Source organism: Mucor velutinosus, assembly GCF_035048745.1.
Source record: "Mucor velutinosus strain NIH1002 chromosome Unknown tig00001561, whole genome shotgun sequence".
Lineage (NCBI taxonomy): Eukaryota > Fungi > Mucoromycota > Mucoromycetes > Mucorales > Mucoraceae > Mucor > Mucor velutinosus.
This window is the reverse complement of record NW_027041903.1, coordinates 1135723-1152315: the sequence shown is the minus strand read 5'-3', so window position 1 is coordinate 1152315 and position 16593 is coordinate 1135723. Positions and strand designations below refer to the sequence as shown.

Below are 16593 nucleotides of genomic sequence, written 5' to 3'. Positions count from 1 at the left end.
GGCGTCAGAATGGAGTTCGTACTTAGTATCGAGCGTTCCTTCATTGTAAAAGTTTTCTAGTAATCTCTGTATCTTAAACGATGCTCTTTTCTTTCCTCAAGATTTTGAGACGTATAAGCCGCTCCAGACTGTCATCTTTGGTACCGCATCGTTCAATCTTGGGCACCATTTTGCTATTGAGAATGTGAGCCGCTTCAGACTTTCATCTCTGGTACCGCCTTTTTCTAGCATTTGATTTTATTTTCCTTTGGGAATAGATGTGTTTCCACCTTCTAGCGGTTATTCCTGTTGTTCACTATTTCAAAATCTTGTGAATACGAAGAGAAACACAGTTTCAATTACTCAAGATGATCGTATCTCGGTAGATGCTGTTCATCTTTTTTGTATGAATGATTATATATATATAGTTTTCTAGTAAATTATTAAAGGATTGAAACGAGGAAAGGCACTGGATCTCTTCCTAAATGAAATCAAGGACAACAAATCTCTCATTCCCGACCAAAGCGATATGATCAAACTTCACCATGAGATGCAAATAATATTGAACGAATTTGGTCAAGTACAATGTTGACGATCTTCTTGTGTATGGTCTATTAGTAAAAGGTAAATAGCAACTTCTTAAATATCATTCCTCGTCAGATACACTTTATTTTTCATGATAAATCACAGATTGTGAATACAATTTGTACAAAACGGCCCTTTAATAGGTGTTCTTAACTGATGCAATTGAATTGCTCTTCTTGCCTCGTGGCCTGGTTGATGTCGCTATCGTTCCAGGTCTCGACAATATTCATGCTTACTAAGGTATTGTCACTATTGTCGTCAGCAATGCTCGTAAAATAGCGATCGCACACAAATTTCTTTTATTCAGGCTGAAGTGGACTCGTTGATAAAGAGAATCAACAAACGCAAAGCAGGTGTTGTCTTTCCTCTAACTACATTTACAAGATCAAGACCGGGAATGTCAATTGAAATCCAAGACCCTGTTTCTTCCTGCATTGCAGCCGATGCCAATGGCTTCTTGCCCCTTGATTCATCCATGTATTCATCTCTGTAGCCGCAAGGGAAATCATACATTTGCTTTCATATTCACTCTTTCATTTTTCCTATTGCCCCTTTCATTTACTGTTTTTTTTTTTCTCGAAAAACCCACGTTGTAACGATCGATTTCTGGTTACTCATCGCAATTACGTTTTATACCATTTCGGATTAGACTCTCCCTTACCTGCTCGTCTCGTCCTTTCATTATCCTTTTTTTTTCTTTCCAATATTACAGTGTTCATTTACTTGCACAATAAATATGACAAAAGCATTTGAGCCTATCAAAATTGGTCGTCATCAGCTTCAACACCGTATTGTGTTGGCCCCTTTGACTAGGTATTTACATTTACTTTATTTTTACAGGGCTTCTCTATTGACAATTCTTTGCTTTGTATCGCCACGACAATCAACAGATTCAGAGCAACTTTAGAACAAGCTGTGCCAACAGACTTATTGATTGATTACTACTCACAAAGAGCCAGCCCTGGAGGTTTATTGATCACCGAGGCAACATTCATTGATAGACTTGCTGGTGGTTACCGTCAGGCACCCGGTATTTACACAAAGGAGCAAATTGAAGGCTGGCGCAAAGTTACAGATGCTGTTCACAAAAAGGGGACTGTCATCTTTTTGCAATTATGGCATTTAGGAAGAGCTGGATCATCCAATTTGAATCCTAACAAAGAGCAAATTGTGTCTGCATCCGCCATTCCTATCCCTGGTACAAAGCCCAATGGAAAGCCTTATGAGACTCCTCGTCCCCTCAAAAACTCAGAAGTGAAAGAGTTGGTCAAGACCTACCGTCAAGCTGCAACCAATGCTATCGAGGCTGGCTTTGATGGCATCGAAATCCACAATGCTAATGGCTATTTGTTGGATCAATTCGTCAATTCCAGCACAAACAAGAGAACTGATGAATATGGTGGATCCACCGAGAATCGTGGTCGCCTCACACTTGAGATTGTAGATGCTATTGTAGATGCTATTGGCGCTGATCGTACAGCTATTCGATTCTCTCCTAATGGCTCTGTTCAAGGCATGAAGGACGAAGATCCCGTCAAGACTTGGGGTTATTTGACCACGCAACTTCAAATCAACCATCCTGATTTGGCTTATCTCCATTTTATTGAAGCTCGCTCTGATTTCAGCGTTGATGGCAAGGTAAACACTGTTGATACACTTGAGCCGTATCGTCGCTTGTGGAAGGGGCCCTTCATTACTGCCGGTGGATTCTCTACTGCCATCAAGCATTCTGTTGATCTCGCCGAGAAGACTGGCAATTTGATTGCTTTTGGCCGTGCTTTCATTGCAAACCCTGATCTGCCAGAGAGAATTAGAAGCGAATATGACCTCAACAAGTACAATAGAAAGACTTTTTACACCCATGATGCAATTGGATACACTGACTATCCTTTCCATGGCGAAAAGAGCAGTAGACTTTAATACAGTAGTTGAACTCACATCATAAAAGACCGATTCAAAATATATTACTGTATCACCCACTTTTTGTCAACTCTAGTGTTGTCCTAGTAGAAAAGGAAGCGTGCACACATTGAATGTCATTGAGACACATATAGATTATAGTACATTTGAACAAATGCTCATCATTTATTATAAATACAAGCAATTTTTGAAAAGATTTTCAATAGCAATTGAAATCATTTAATCGACAAGGGAAATAAATAGGTGTTGATTTTTGAGAGAAAAGCAAAAGACGGGCGCCTTTAAGCCTTGGAGCTAAGAGCCAAGATGGTCTCCTCGATACGGGAGCCATATTCAGCATCAGCACGCTTGAAGTGAGCAATTTGACGTTCGCGAATGTGCTTCTTGGCGTTCTTCAAGTGACCAGCAATGTTGTTAACCAAGTCAGTCTTCTCTTCAGCGGGCATGAGGCGATACAAATCACCAGCTTGAACGAAATCATCATCACTCAAACCATAAGTGAAGCGACCAGTAGCACCGCTGATCTCCTCAGCAGTAAAAGTGGTAGCAGCAACGTTGGTTTGATAGGGACCACCGAAAGAGTTGGGTTCATAGTTGGGGGTAGAACCACCGTTACCCAAGACGGCCATAGCGCCATCACGTTGATGGTTAGCAACACGAGAGTGAGGTTGGTTGATAGGAATCTGAGCATAGTTGGCACCAAGACGATGACGGTGGGTATCAGGGTAAGAGAAGAGACGACCTTGCAACATGCGGTCGGGAGAGACATCAATACCGGGAACAGTGTGAGAAGGAGAGAAGGCAGCTTGCTCAGTCTCGGCAAAGTAGTTCTCAGGGTTGCGGTTCAATGTCATCTTACCAACAGGTTGAAGAGGGTAATCCTAATAAGCATAATATTAGCATGTGACGAGAAAAAAAAAATCAACCAGCCCCATATTTCTCAATAGCTCTCTTTCTCTCTCTCTCTCTTCCCCAATTCATATTAAGATTTGCATTGATAATTTACCTTGTGAGACCAGACCTTAGTGACATCGAAGGGGTTGAAACGATACTTCTTGGCATCCTCAGGATCCATGACTTGAACGTAGACGGACCAAGAAGGATACTCACCGTGTTCAATAGCGTTGAAGAGATCACGAGTAGCATAATCAGGGTCGGAACCAGCGAGTTGACCAGCTTGATCAGCCTTCAAGTTTCTGATACCTTGATCGGTCTTGAAGTGCCACTTGACATACTTGAAGCTACCATCTTCAGCAACCAACTTGAGAGTGTGAGAAGAGTAGCCGTTGAGGTGACGGTAGCCATCAGGAGTACCACGGTTAGAGAAGAGAATGGAGACTTGATGAATGGATTCAGGTACGAGAGACAAGAAATCCCAGAAGGCATCGGGATCACCACAGTTGGTCTGAGGGTTTCTCTTTTGGGTATGGATGAAGTCTATAATTTATCAACGGAGAATCAAATGTCAGAGCTATATTTCAAGATGTCTATAATTTGCCATTACTGCTTACCAGGGAACTTTGCGGGATCACGAATGAAGAAGACTGGAGTGTTGTTACCAACCATATCCCAATTACCTACAAGCGAATTGTAACGTTAAACCAATTGAATACAAGCGCTAAACTATGTGACGCTTACCTTCTTCAGTGTAGAACTTGACAGCGAAACCACGAGGATCACGAGCAGTATCAGCACTACCCTTCTCACCACCAACAGTGGAGAAACGAGTAAAGACAGGCGTCTTCTTACCAATGTGGCTCAAGAACTTGGCCTTGGAGAGGTGAGTAACATCATGAGTGACCTCTACAAAACATACAATTAGCAATCTACAATCCAATGTTCATCTAGATCAAGTCCTATCATACCAAAGACACCATGAGCACCAGCACCCTTGGCGTGGACAACACGTTCAGGAATACGTTCTCTGTCAAAATGAGCTTAAATAGAAATGTCAGCATACAATATCCAAATCTAGCGAGTCATGTAAGACAAGAATTGTTCAATCAATGCCATACCAAGCTTATCGATCAAGTGGAAATCTTGAATGAGGCTATGCATGATTGAAAGAGGTAAGTATATATATATATATGAATGCATTTATATGCTTGCTCAAAAAGACTTACACAGGGCCCCATTGACCAGCAGTTTGAGAGGTTTGGTTGTTCTCAACGGGGTTACCGTTGGAGGTAGTCAAAGTGTTCTTGGACATGTTGATTTGTGGCAAAGAGAAGGGGGTCGAAAACGGTGGCAAAGAAGTATTTGTAAGGAAGAAAAAAAGAAGAGAAAAGAGAAAACAAAACAACTAGAAAGGGGAAAATCTATAAATTTATAGTCTCCATATCAGGCCTAACCTTAATGCTTTCATTTGGTGAGAATAATGGGGGAGAAACAATATCACGCGGGCTTATTAAAAAAGGTTTGTCATGACAGCCAATCAGTGTACAATTATACTCCAATGTAGCATTGGGTAAAATATACTTGAGAGCCAACATCTCCCAATCAAAAGTGCAAACTACAGGCTTAATCAGCGCAAGTCACCTGTACAACACATCAAGTTTGATAATAATGCCGAATTCTTTTCTACAACACTTTACCCCGGATTCTGTAAGCTCTTAAAATTTGCTATGTATGCATTAACATTGGGTCTTGGAGAGGCCAACGAAGGCGAGATTTTGCATGAGTCGCCCAGGCGCTTCCATCTCAAAGTAGATGCATTGAACGTTTGCTTAGATCCAAGGCCGTTAGATATACCGGCCAATCGACTTTTTAGTGTATTTATGCTTATGCCATTGCGAGTGTCGTGCGAATATTTGGAGATGCAACTTGTTTTTGCACCCCAGATCAAATCGGGTGCCACTGGTCCAGATATTCATTGACAAAGGCGTACAAGACCACAGTGATCTTTTAAGAGCAATGTTGCTGTTTGTACTACTCTTTTCAACTTGTATAAAAATAATGGTGTATATTTCTCTCAATCAGAAATTATATATTTCCATGTGGCATGTTGTTTTTCGTTTGTGTGTTTTTTTTCTTGGGCTAAATGTTTGCATGATGGATACTAGCACTAGTGTACTTTTCGATGCTACCCACATTTGAATACGTCTCAAGGTATTGCATACATATATAATATGGTACCGTGTACTCAGAGACTTGTCCTCATTTTATAACAATTCAAGTAATTGAAACCGTACCTGAATTTGTAATTCAATTTCAAAATGACAAAAGTTAAATATCCACCGTCATTTTGATTATAATGAGACACTGCTGAAACAAAAGCTTCTACCTGTAATTATGAATGAACTATATGTGTATTTATATAACTAGATGCATACTTTTTATTGTGTCTTGAATGTCCAGCGTACCTTACAAACGCCATCACCTTACTAATACTGTATAAGCTGCAACATTGTGCTTTTATACAGCAATACAACCAGTGCTACTCAACCTAGTATTTCCAACTAAATTCTTGGGTATAATAACATGCTCTCTATCTAGATGAATGAATACAATGTCTTTACGACTTCGTATCGTAACAAAAAACGTGCCTATTGACAAGCAAATGCATAGAACACAGCCAAATTTGACAGTTTTCAAGCCGTAATATCTTGATATGGAGACCTTTCTGAGCCACTGGAATAACGCCAGGCTCAACAGTTAAATGTATGTAATCCCAGCTTCCTAATCATGGTTTGTGGCATTTCAACATGGCATGTAGGCAGTATGCGTTTCATAGATTCGATCAAAAGCGGCTATTACTACTGGCTGAAAGGCTATTCCGGTATATGATAAGGATATTTTACATCTTGTATCAGACTATTAATTGGGAATCATGGTTGCAATCTTGCGGATAGTTGACAGATCCCGAATGCGCCTATCTTCGCTATCAATTAGAGAAATGAGTCTAATGTGGGCATCCTCGTTGATATGATATCAGGTTTGTCGTCCTTCTTCGCTCAGGATCTTGTGTGCGTACTTTGTAGATGCAAACAAAGGTTTTTTGAGCCTTGCCTGGTGCTTGATATTTGAAATGTTATATTCCTCTAATTTTTCACCAAGATACTATGATTTGAGCATATTATATGACGCTTGTAATGATGAAATGATTGCCTACATATCCTTTTCAAAGACATAAACTCGGGCCGCTCAAAGTCGCTATTGAGCACCTATATTGAAAATTGACTTTTGATCCATTTTATGAAGGGATTCGTCGCTTAAAAAGCTAAAGCACCGTTTGAATAAGCTATTTAGCGTTCTGAAAATACAATTTTATTGCGTTTGTGAATGGCATCAGGTTCGCTCGCCTGGAACGCATAAACCTTCCTCAAACCAGCCACAAGAAACTTTGACCTCTAGTCACAAGAATCGTGCCAGAGAGAAGCAAATTCAAGGTTCTCCTTTACTTACATTCAAGCCATGAGTTTAACACCACCTCAGAATCGAGGCATGACAGCCTTGAACAGAGATGCATTCAAAAAGACATTTACAACACTTGCCATTCGAGCTCCAAATCAACTAGTGAAGCCATTGATGACACAATTAGAGGAGTAAACATCTTGTCGATTTGTGATGCTAGATATTCAGTTTTAATCAAAAGCCTAGTGAATTATTGAATCAACCACGAATTCGTAATGTAGTTTCGGATGGCACACGGACAGATACAAAGTTAATTTTATTAAGATTAGATATCAGAGGTACATTACATACACAGTCAGGATTTCTGCATGAAAATCGTTGCATATTCATCATAGTTATTCTGTTTAGATATCAAGGAGTCATTCCCAGACAGCAAGTCTGATCTCATCAAGCAACTAGATATCGTTGAGCATGATTTTGAGGTGGATTACGATTATTGGACTACTGAACAAATCTTGTATTCCGTGATGCCTGAAGGCGACGCTGAAACTCCTTCTTCATTTACAACCACCGGCCACATTGGTAAACATGTGAGAGCTGTGTTGGAGTCCAAGCAGAATCAAACTAATGCATATAGGTAGCTCATGTCAACCTCAAAGAGGAGAACATGCCCTTCAAGCGGTTGATTGCTCAAGTCATTTTGGATGTAAGATTGAGATGTTGATGCCGATGCTATTCATACTCATTCCATGCTCATACAGAAAAACAAGAAAATTAAGAGCGTTGTAAACAAGACGAACCAGATTGACAACACCTATAGAAACTTTCAAATGGAAGTCTTGGCAGGGGATACCAATATGATTACAGAACTGGTACAAACATCGAGCTTAAATGTACACAATTCAACATTGACACTTGGAGACATAGAAAGAGAATGATTGCAAATTCAAATTTGATTTCTCCAAGGTGTACTGGAACTCAAGGTTACAAGCAGAGCATCGTAGACTGGTAGGCCTCTTTAAGAAGGGAGACTATATATGTAAGTTACTGAAAATAGAAGAGAGATGGATCACTATTGATTTGCGTTGATGTGTAGGTGATGTGATGGCAGGTGTGGGACCCTTTTCCGTTCCTGCAGCTAAAAAAGGTGCCATTGTCTATGCGAATGATCTCAATCCCGCTTCGTATGAATCGCTATGCGAGAACATTAGACTCAACAAGGTACACTTGGTCAACATGTAAAGGAACGACACAGCTCATCTGTCCTGTAGATCCATCAACATATCAAGGCCTACAATATGGATGGACGTGCTTTCATTAAGCAGGCAGTACGCGATCTGTCTATTGAAACAAAGGATGATCGTACATTTGATCATTTTATTATGAATTTACCTGCAACTGCAATTGAGTTTCTAGGTAACATAGTCTAATCAGGATAAACATTGCATACGAGTGCTCACATTCACGTTATACTAGACGCTTTTAAGGGCATTTACAATGGCAGAAATATCAGTTCGGATAGACTCCCGATGATTCATGTTCATTGTTTCACAAGAAGCTCGGATCCTCATCAAGACATTGAGCAGGTAAAAAAAAAAAAAAAAGCACTTTTCTCCTTAAAATTGGAATTGTCCTTAAATAATGATTTATTTCTAATGAAGCGCGTATGTCAAATCATGGGAGGTCCGATCGATAGAGCATCCTGCCATCTGCATTGGGTGCGCACTGTTGCTCCCAAGAAGGACATGTATTGTATATCATTCCGTCTGAGTCCCGACATTGCCTTCTTGTAGGTAAACGGATCCTCTTTTCGCCTCCCTGCGGATATTATCGCGCGAAAATAAAAAGGAAGCAGACAGCATATCATCATAACTAACATTAGACCCTATCATAAAAAAGATGATTCATGATACTAGTTGTGGCGCAAATGCAGGGAAACAAACATCGTGGTGTTTGACCCGATTCAACCCAGACTTGGATCATTCGCACGAGACTAAATGTTATTTCAAGTGGCAATGGCACTGCACAGTTTTGATCCTTCTTGTCTTTCACTTGGATTTTGCTCCTTTTTTTACCTCTTTTGCTCGTTCACTCGCTCGCTTTTCTTATATATATACATATATACATATATACATATAACTAAATTTCGCCCCTATAGCGGATTCTCCTTAAAATTGGACTTACCGTCAGCATCATCATTAGCGTCATTTTCCCTTAAAAATCAACAAGAGAAAAAGACGTAGATCACTTCTATTTTAACCTTTTTATATTTTTCCCTTTCTTCTCTACCCTTTCTTTTTTTTTCTTTTTTTTTTTCCTTCAAAACTATGAACCAAAATACAAAAAACATGGTTGATGGAGATAAAACCAGACGCAAAAGACTCAAGGTCGTCAGTGCATGCGGAGAATGCCGCCGGAAAAAGACCAAATGTAACGGGGAAAAGCCTTGCGCAGGCTGTTTAAAGGCTCATGTAGAATGTAAATATGTTACTTCCCAAAAGACATCAGCATCTGCTATCACGGCTGCTAATGCCACTGCATCTGCTGCTAATGCCACTACGACACTCAGTGCTCCTGTGTCCAACACCTCCACCAAGACGGCCAATACAGCCAAATCACAAAAGATGATCCATCCGCCAACTATAGAGACTTCACATGAACACACCATGTTGAACAATGCATCATTATTGACATCAGCAGCATCCACAGCGCCATCCTCTTCCACATCCACATCTACGCTTCATAGCCATCCGACAGCCAGCTCCATCGAGTCAATTGAAGAGCGCCTAGGTACAATCGAAAACATCTTGCGGGCACTGCTCGGTTCCGGTAAAAACAAACATTTGTTACAAGGTTTCCACCCTCAGCAACAACAACAACAACAACAAAGATCGGAATCAAGCGTCTATATGGACCCGAAGCCTCCTCATTACTATGGCCATCACCCACACTATCATTCCGATGTGTCCTCCTCCTCCAACACATCAACATCTTCTTCTTCATGCGGGGATATGTATTCTTCTCCTCATTTAGTGCATGCTCCTCATATCCAAAATAGGCCTAAACCACGGGAAAAGAGGCAACGGCATGAAGAGGATGAGGAAGGTATGACAGAAAATAAAAGATTAAATGTTCGGGATGACTTCGGTCATGGGGATCGTCAGCATCAGCAGCATCCACATCCTTACTCGAAATTGCAACTGGCTCCAATCAAGATTATAAATCACACACCCGGGACACCTACGACCAGTATCCGTAACCTGCTTAATGAGCAGACAGACGAGGACCAGCATCTAAAGAAAAAGCCTCGATGGTATCCAACATCTGCCTCATCTACATCCACTTCCACTACAAACTCTGCATTTTACCGAATGTCATCATTACCTCGCAATGAGATTATCAACAGTAATAATTCTGCAACGACTGCAGCTGGCAATTTTACCTGATCTTTCTAATTTTACATATATTCACACATTCATATACCACTAATCCCCGTTTAGCCTTGCTATTGCAACAAAATTGTAGTATTATTAATCAAAGTCTATCGTTTTATTACCATCATCTTATTATTATATTATATTTTACTATTATCTTACTATTAAAAATGCTATTAATTTCAAAAAAAAGGAGACAATCATATACGAGTGAGAGAGAAAGGAGGAGGGGGAGGGGAGGGGGGGGGTATCGTTATATACAAGTATGCTTACAATCCAACCATGCCAAACACGCACAGTGCTCCGACATAGGGCACAAGCACAGTTTTTGCTACAAAGTAGAACAGCATGCCAAATGCGATGGAGATAGGCAGAGCAGGCAATGCCTTTTTGTAAATAGCCAGCAAAAAGATGGTTGCTGTTAGACCTGTCAAAACGGCAATAGTACAACAAACGGTAGTGATCCAGTCATACGTGGCTATCGTAAAATCTGCATCAGTATCACGGCATCACGTGTGTGAGATGTTGTGTTTGCTTTACCCGCTCTTGCAATCAAAACACTGTAGAACACGAAATCACCTAATCCAAGTTTGAGGCCACTTCTCTCGGCTAGTAACAAAAGCATGAGCATCGTATCTAAATGCCAATCATGGTGTGATTTACCATCTTCTTCATCATTCTCAGGCTCTGCTGGCTTTCTTGCAGTCTCTTCCTGTCGTGGGGTGCTTGGTCGATTCGCGCTCTCTGCTGGCACATTTAAAGTTGTTTGTGTTGCAAATGGATTACTGTTCCCACTGTGACTATCTATGGTAACATGGCTATCATCAGGTAATCGCATAAATCCGTCATGACTCTTTCTGAAATTGTGCTGTATAAAAGACGAAGGTGAATGATGCTGTACAGATAATCTGTTGTTATTGCTGGATGATGAAACAGTTTCATGCGTGGTGGTAGTAGACTCGGCAGGAGTGATGGTACCCAGCATGCTGTTTGATAGTCGAAAATGATCGTTCGAGGCCATCATGAACCACACCGCATTTACCGAATATAACAATGCAGGCACTTCCCTTTGCTGATTTCTCGAACTTTCAATTAACAAACGAAGTGGCCCAAACGGACACAACACCGCTATAAGATCTAGTTCTCGGATGTTAATATATGCTTGATGGCGCCTCCCCTTTATCATTGTTTTACCCCAAATAGCCAGGAGTCCCAACAAAATCCACGTAGTCCACTGTTCCAATCCAGTCAGCGAAAATGCCATCAGTGAACTCATGATGGTGAGATACGATTGTTGCAGCCACAAGGGTCCTCTCCAGAAGATTGAAACCAATCCTACAACTGCAAAATTCCATAGTGCGAATACCAAGGTGATATAATCCAATGCAATCAAGAACACTTGGATCAAATTCCTGTTGTCCGTTCTGATGAGAATACACCCTTCGCACAACAAAAACTGCCAGTTTTCAACTTACAGTAGCAGTAGATAGGTCATGAATCCCAGTAGCAGCAATACAATCACCATGAAAAATCCAATCAGTACTTTGATCCATCCCTTTTTGAATAGAAATACAATCAATATAGTCACACCAATGATCTGCCCTATGATGATCGCTGCATTGGTGAATGAATTGGCAATAGATGGGCCGCTACTCGTGGACCCGTCTGAGCTGGAGGATGGTGTTGAAGGTGCCAAATTGACATAATTGGGCCGAGTAGGGCTAAATTGCAAAAGACAATCAATCTGGCTGTCAAATGCACACGAGCATTGTCGTTTACCTGTAATCACTTGATCCTGAATACGACACTTTGACCCAAAATATACTGAGGATGATACAAGCAACGACCGGTTTGATGATACGATAAATTTGAAGGGTATAAAATCGAAGCTCATCGGCAGCATCCTCTTCGTCATCTAGCTTTTCCTGATCTTGATTTGGTGAGAGATCATTCATGGGTATATCACCTACAATTCAAGCTGTCAATCAATCAACATCGGTGCCCTCTTCAATGTGTCTCGTTTTACTTGATGCATTGATATTCGTAGTGTCTGCTTCAGCAGCAGCTATCGCTTCCGCATGCCTCTGTCTATTTCGTCTTGCTGCTTTGCATACTCGATAGTGATTTTCCTTCCAATGATCTGTTTGACACTCGATGGAGCAATATCTCGGCCCGTCCTGTCCACAAGAAGAGCACATGAATGTCGCTGATTTCTGACAATGTGAGCATGTGTTTGCTGTTAACTCATCTGTCGTCATGGCTGTGCTGGTATCGACCTACAAACAAGAAAGAGAAAAAAGAAAGAAGAGCAATGTGCGATAAACAGACACACACGCACACAGAGAGAGAGAGAGAGAGAGAGAGAGGGGTATATATGTATTCGGAGGTATTTAATAAAGGAAGGAAGGAAAGGGTCAGGGCTCAAGATATGTGTGTGTATAATGAATTTTGTCTTGGGTTTTCCCCCTCCTTTGATGTAAATATGTGGATGAAAGCGAAAGAAAAGAGGAAGCAGGCTAATTATTGGGATTCTATTTGATTTATAGTTACACAGAGACTAATTGCACGTTGTGTGTGTGCCCTGAAAGCTTCTTGGCAAGTATATATGTGTAAGTCTAAAATTTTTTTCTCTGCTTGAGCAAGAGAAATGTCATATTTTATTAAGAATAATGATTATATAATACAAATAGATAAATAGAGTGAATGATGTATGTATAAAGATGCAAATTACTTCTTGATGGCAAAGAACTTTCTCTTGATGAGCTTGTAGAACTCTGCCAAAATGATATAAACAACGACAGAAGCAGCAACCATGCCCCATTCCCAGGTAATTGGCAGATGCTTGAAGACTTCAGTATTGACACTATAAAAGTAAAAGAATGTGAGTACGATGGCTGATAAAAACAATTATACAGACTACTTACACAGGCACGTAGAGTACGATAAACATGATACCAAAACCAAACAACCAAGACCAGTACATGTAGTAGTTTTGATCGCCAGTCAAGTGCTTCCAGGTCCAAGTGGGGTTGACCAGATCACGGCAAGTATGGGCATGAAGCAAGAGCAAAACTGTCATGGTGACAAACAAGGCGCCGCGAGCACGATAGACATCAACACAGGTATCACGGAATTCATTGGCGTTGAAAGAGTGGTTACAGTTGATACCAAGGCTGCCTTCACCATAGCCGTAGATGACAATAGCATAATTGGCCATACAGATCAAACCCATCATGACACCATAGTACAAGATATCAATGATGTTGCGGTTACAAAAGAGAGATTCCTTGCTGGTTCTGGGCCTCACAAGCATTTGCTCGGGATGTACCTTTTCAAGGCCCAAAGCCATAGCAGGAGGAGCACTGGTGACCAAGTTGTTGAACAAGATTTGGATGGGAGACAGTGGGAATACAATGTTGTTGCCCTCTCTAAAGACCAAACAGAGAAGCAAGGGAGTCAATTCAGCAACATTGACAGAGACCATGTGCACCACAAACTTGGAGATGTTGGCAAAGACACGACGGCCTTCTTGAATCGCAGCCACAATAGTAGCAAAGTTATCATCCACCAAAATAATGTCAGAGGCTTGCTTGGCGACATCAGATCCACCTTGACCCATAGCAATACCGATATCAGATTCTTTGAGAGAGGGACTATCATTGACACCATCACCCGTCATGGCACTGATGCGCTTGCGACGATGAAGAGCCTCAATCATCTTGACTTTGGTGTCAGGGCTACAGCGAGCAATGACGAGGGGTAATGTAGGCAGTTGATCAATCGTCTCTTCAGAGAGCTTGTCAAAGGCTTGAGCAGACATGACGAGATCACTGACATCGCCTTCAGCAGGAATGATGCTCACTTCACGAGCAATAGCAGTAGCAGTAGCAATATGATCACCGGTCAGCATGTGTACAGTAATACCAGCTTTATGACACTTTTCAACAGCATCCTTGGACTCAGCACGAGGAGGATCGTAGATACCACAGATGCCCAAGAAGACCATGTCCTTTTCGATTTCTTCACGCTCAAAAGTAGAAAAGCTCACCTCGCCCGTCATGGTTTTTCTAGGAATACGCTTTGCAGCAAGAGAAAGAACACGAAGGCCACCCTTGGCCAGAGTCTCCACATTAGGCAAAACAAGGTCTTGAAGCTCTTGTTGACTGATATCCCTGATTTCATCTTGATCCGATAATTGAATGCTGGAACAGCACTCGAGCACACGTTCAGTAGCACCCTTCATGAAGCCAATCAAATCACCATTACGTTCTTCAGTAAGGACACTCATGCGCTTGATGGAAGAGTCGAAAGGATATTCAGAGAGGAGCTTCCAGCCACCATCCGTTGTATTATTAGCATCAGTGAGAAGAGGCTTGCCCATGTCCATTTTGTGAGCAAACACTTGCAGGGCAATTTCAGTAGGATCGCCAATACCGTAGTGTTCTTGAGTTTCATGATTTTCACGTATTTCACTCATATTACACAGAGCAGCAGATTGGACCAAACGACGCAAACCGTGGTTCATGTTCTTCTTATCAATAACACCACCGTCTTGATCTTCGGAGGTCACCTCGCCTTCAATGTCAAAACCAAGACCAGATACCTTGTAAAAGCCAGTGTCAGGTCGCCAGAAGCGAGTCAAGACCATCTTGGACTGGGTCAAAGTACCCGTTTTATCAGAGCAAATATTGGTAACAGAACCCAAGTTTTCCAGAGCAACCAAGCGACGAACAAGAGCATTGCTTTTAGCCATGGCATTGACACCAAATGCTTGAGTCAAGGTAACAACAGCAATTAAACCTTCAGGGATAACAGCAATAGCAGTAGAGATGGCATAGAGAACCACTTGGTCATCGATTTGAAACTTGGCAACAGCAAAGACAATGATGAGAGAAATGATGGCAACCACCAAGAGCACAATGGCCATACGATCCAATGACTTTTGAAGAGGAGTACGGGCATTGTCACCACTGTCAAGCAAGCGTTTAGCGATTTTACCGATTTCAGTTTGCATACCAATGGATGTCACCATAGCTTTACCACGACCCTTACTAAGAGTAGTGCTAGAATAGGTCATGTTGACGCGATCACCAAGGGGCACTTCTGCAGTATCAAGCACATCATTACTATAGATACAATTAGTTATCAATCGATGTGTGCACACAGTGACAAACACTTACATCTTATTGACAGGCAATGACTCACCAGTGAGCAAAGCTTCATCAACATCCATATTGAAAGACTCAATCACACGACAATCCGCACCAACAACATCGCCATTCTTGAGGATGATGATATCACCGGGAACAAGTTCCTTGGTAGCAATAGTCTTTTGCTGGCCATCACGGATAACCTGAGCAGTAGGAGAGGCCATTTGACGCAGCGAATCCATGGTCTTTTCGGCCTTGTACTCTTGAGCGAAACCAATACCGGCATTCAGGAGCATGATGAAAGCAATAACACCGCCTTCAATCCAGTCCTTGAATGCAAAAGAAACAGCCATAGCAATAACCAGAATGAGAACCAGCACATTGAAGAATTGCTTCATCATCAGTTTGACAGGGTTGACACCGCCATCACCTTCCATTTCATTGTAACCAAACTCTGCGTGCTTTTCGGCAATGACTGACTCGGACAAACCATCTTGCAGATCAGACTTCATCAGTTGAGCGACGGTTTCAATCTTCATGGTGTGATAAGGGGGGCCTTCTACAGATGGCATATTGACTGTGGAATTGCGTCGGATCAGATTCTTCTTTCTCATCAGCACCTTTTGTAAGAGAGATCGCTTATCATCGCCAGCATCGCTACCAGCAAGTGTCGTCTCTCTACTCAACGACTTTTCAGTGTGATTAGCTTGGTATCTCTTGCTGCCATCCTGAGCATCATCAAATGTAATATTTTCCTTCTTTGATTGTTGGTTACTGTCCATATAAAATACAAATAAGAAAAATTATAAATCACAGAAGGAAGAAACAAGAAGAGGTCAGTATCACTGTCTTGTTATATATACGTTTTCTCTTGAAACTGAGCATGGAACAATCAGAAATTACAAGTTGCGCGAAATACGATCTATGATAAAGCGACCCATTAGGGCAATTCTGAATCTCTAATTGGCTTAGATCAGCACTGTAGCGCATAACGAACAGAAAATTACAACTTTCTTCCCAAATGCTCAATCCATGTGCCCAAATGGATGCGACGCTTGTGCCATGACATGCCTAACCGACGCTGTACTCGTATACATTGTTTAATAGCAAACTTTCACTGCAATCATTGCAAAACAAGGCACATTTCATCGCCATCTGTAGTTGAATTGCAT

The 16593-nt window shown here is 41.4% G+C and overlaps 6 protein-coding genes across 6 annotated transcripts; 3 read left to right on the top strand and 3 right to left on the bottom strand.

Moving 5' to 3' along the window:
- Positions 1-1300: 1300 nt before the first annotated feature.
- On the top strand, positions 1301-2484 carry PDA1_2 (alpha subunit of pyruvate dehydrogenase; the record flags this gene model as incomplete). Its single annotated transcript, XM_064827779.1, has 2 exons — positions 1301-1377; positions 1455-2484. 2 exons carry the CDS (start codon positions 1301-1303, stop codon positions 2482-2484), a joined length of 1107 nt encoding a protein of 368 aa, XP_064687063.1.
- A 281-nt stretch (positions 2485-2765) lies between these two features.
- ATC70_008530 (uncharacterized protein) lies at positions 2766-4693 on the bottom strand (the record flags this gene model as incomplete). The annotated part of the gene is made up of 7 exons (XM_064827778.1): positions 2766-3365; positions 3491-3921; positions 3996-4061; positions 4123-4287; positions 4350-4421; positions 4500-4534; positions 4608-4693. 7 exons carry the CDS (start codon positions 4691-4693, stop codon positions 2766-2768), a joined length of 1455 nt encoding a protein of 484 aa, XP_064687062.1.
- Positions 4694-6897: 2204 nt separating this feature from the next.
- ATC70_008529 (uncharacterized protein) lies at positions 6898-8630 on the top strand (the record flags this gene model as incomplete). The annotated part of the gene is made up of 10 exons (XM_064827777.1): positions 6898-7028; positions 7084-7175; positions 7246-7419; positions 7479-7543; positions 7599-7709; positions 7765-7876; positions 7934-8058; positions 8109-8253; positions 8314-8423; positions 8499-8630. The coding sequence occupies 10 exons, from the start codon at positions 6898-6900 to the stop codon at positions 8628-8630; spliced, it is 1197 nt and encodes a 398-aa protein (XP_064687061.1).
- A 555-nt stretch (positions 8631-9185) lies between these two features.
- On the top strand, positions 9186-10283 carry ATC70_008528 (uncharacterized protein; the record flags this gene model as incomplete). Its single annotated transcript, XM_064827776.1, has 1 exon — positions 9186-10283. The coding sequence occupies one exon, from the start codon at positions 9186-9188 to the stop codon at positions 10281-10283; it is 1098 nt and encodes a 365-aa protein (XP_064687060.1).
- A 257-nt stretch (positions 10284-10540) lies between these two features.
- Positions 10541-12529, bottom strand: RSM27 (mitochondral 37S ribosomal protein S27; the record flags this gene model as incomplete). The annotated part of the gene is made up of 7 exons (XM_064827775.1): positions 10541-10749; positions 10812-10880; positions 10935-11408; positions 11466-11683; positions 11747-11992; positions 12051-12237; positions 12298-12529. 7 exons carry the CDS (start codon positions 12527-12529, stop codon positions 10541-10543), a joined length of 1635 nt encoding a protein of 544 aa, XP_064687059.1.
- Positions 12530-12998: 469 nt separating this feature from the next.
- Positions 12999-16203, bottom strand: ATC70_008526 (uncharacterized protein; the record flags this gene model as incomplete). Its single annotated transcript, XM_064827774.1, has 3 exons — positions 12999-13134; positions 13196-15397; positions 15452-16203. 3 exons carry the CDS (start codon positions 16201-16203, stop codon positions 12999-13001), a joined length of 3090 nt encoding a protein of 1029 aa, XP_064687058.1.
- Positions 16204-16593: the final 390 nt, after the last annotated feature.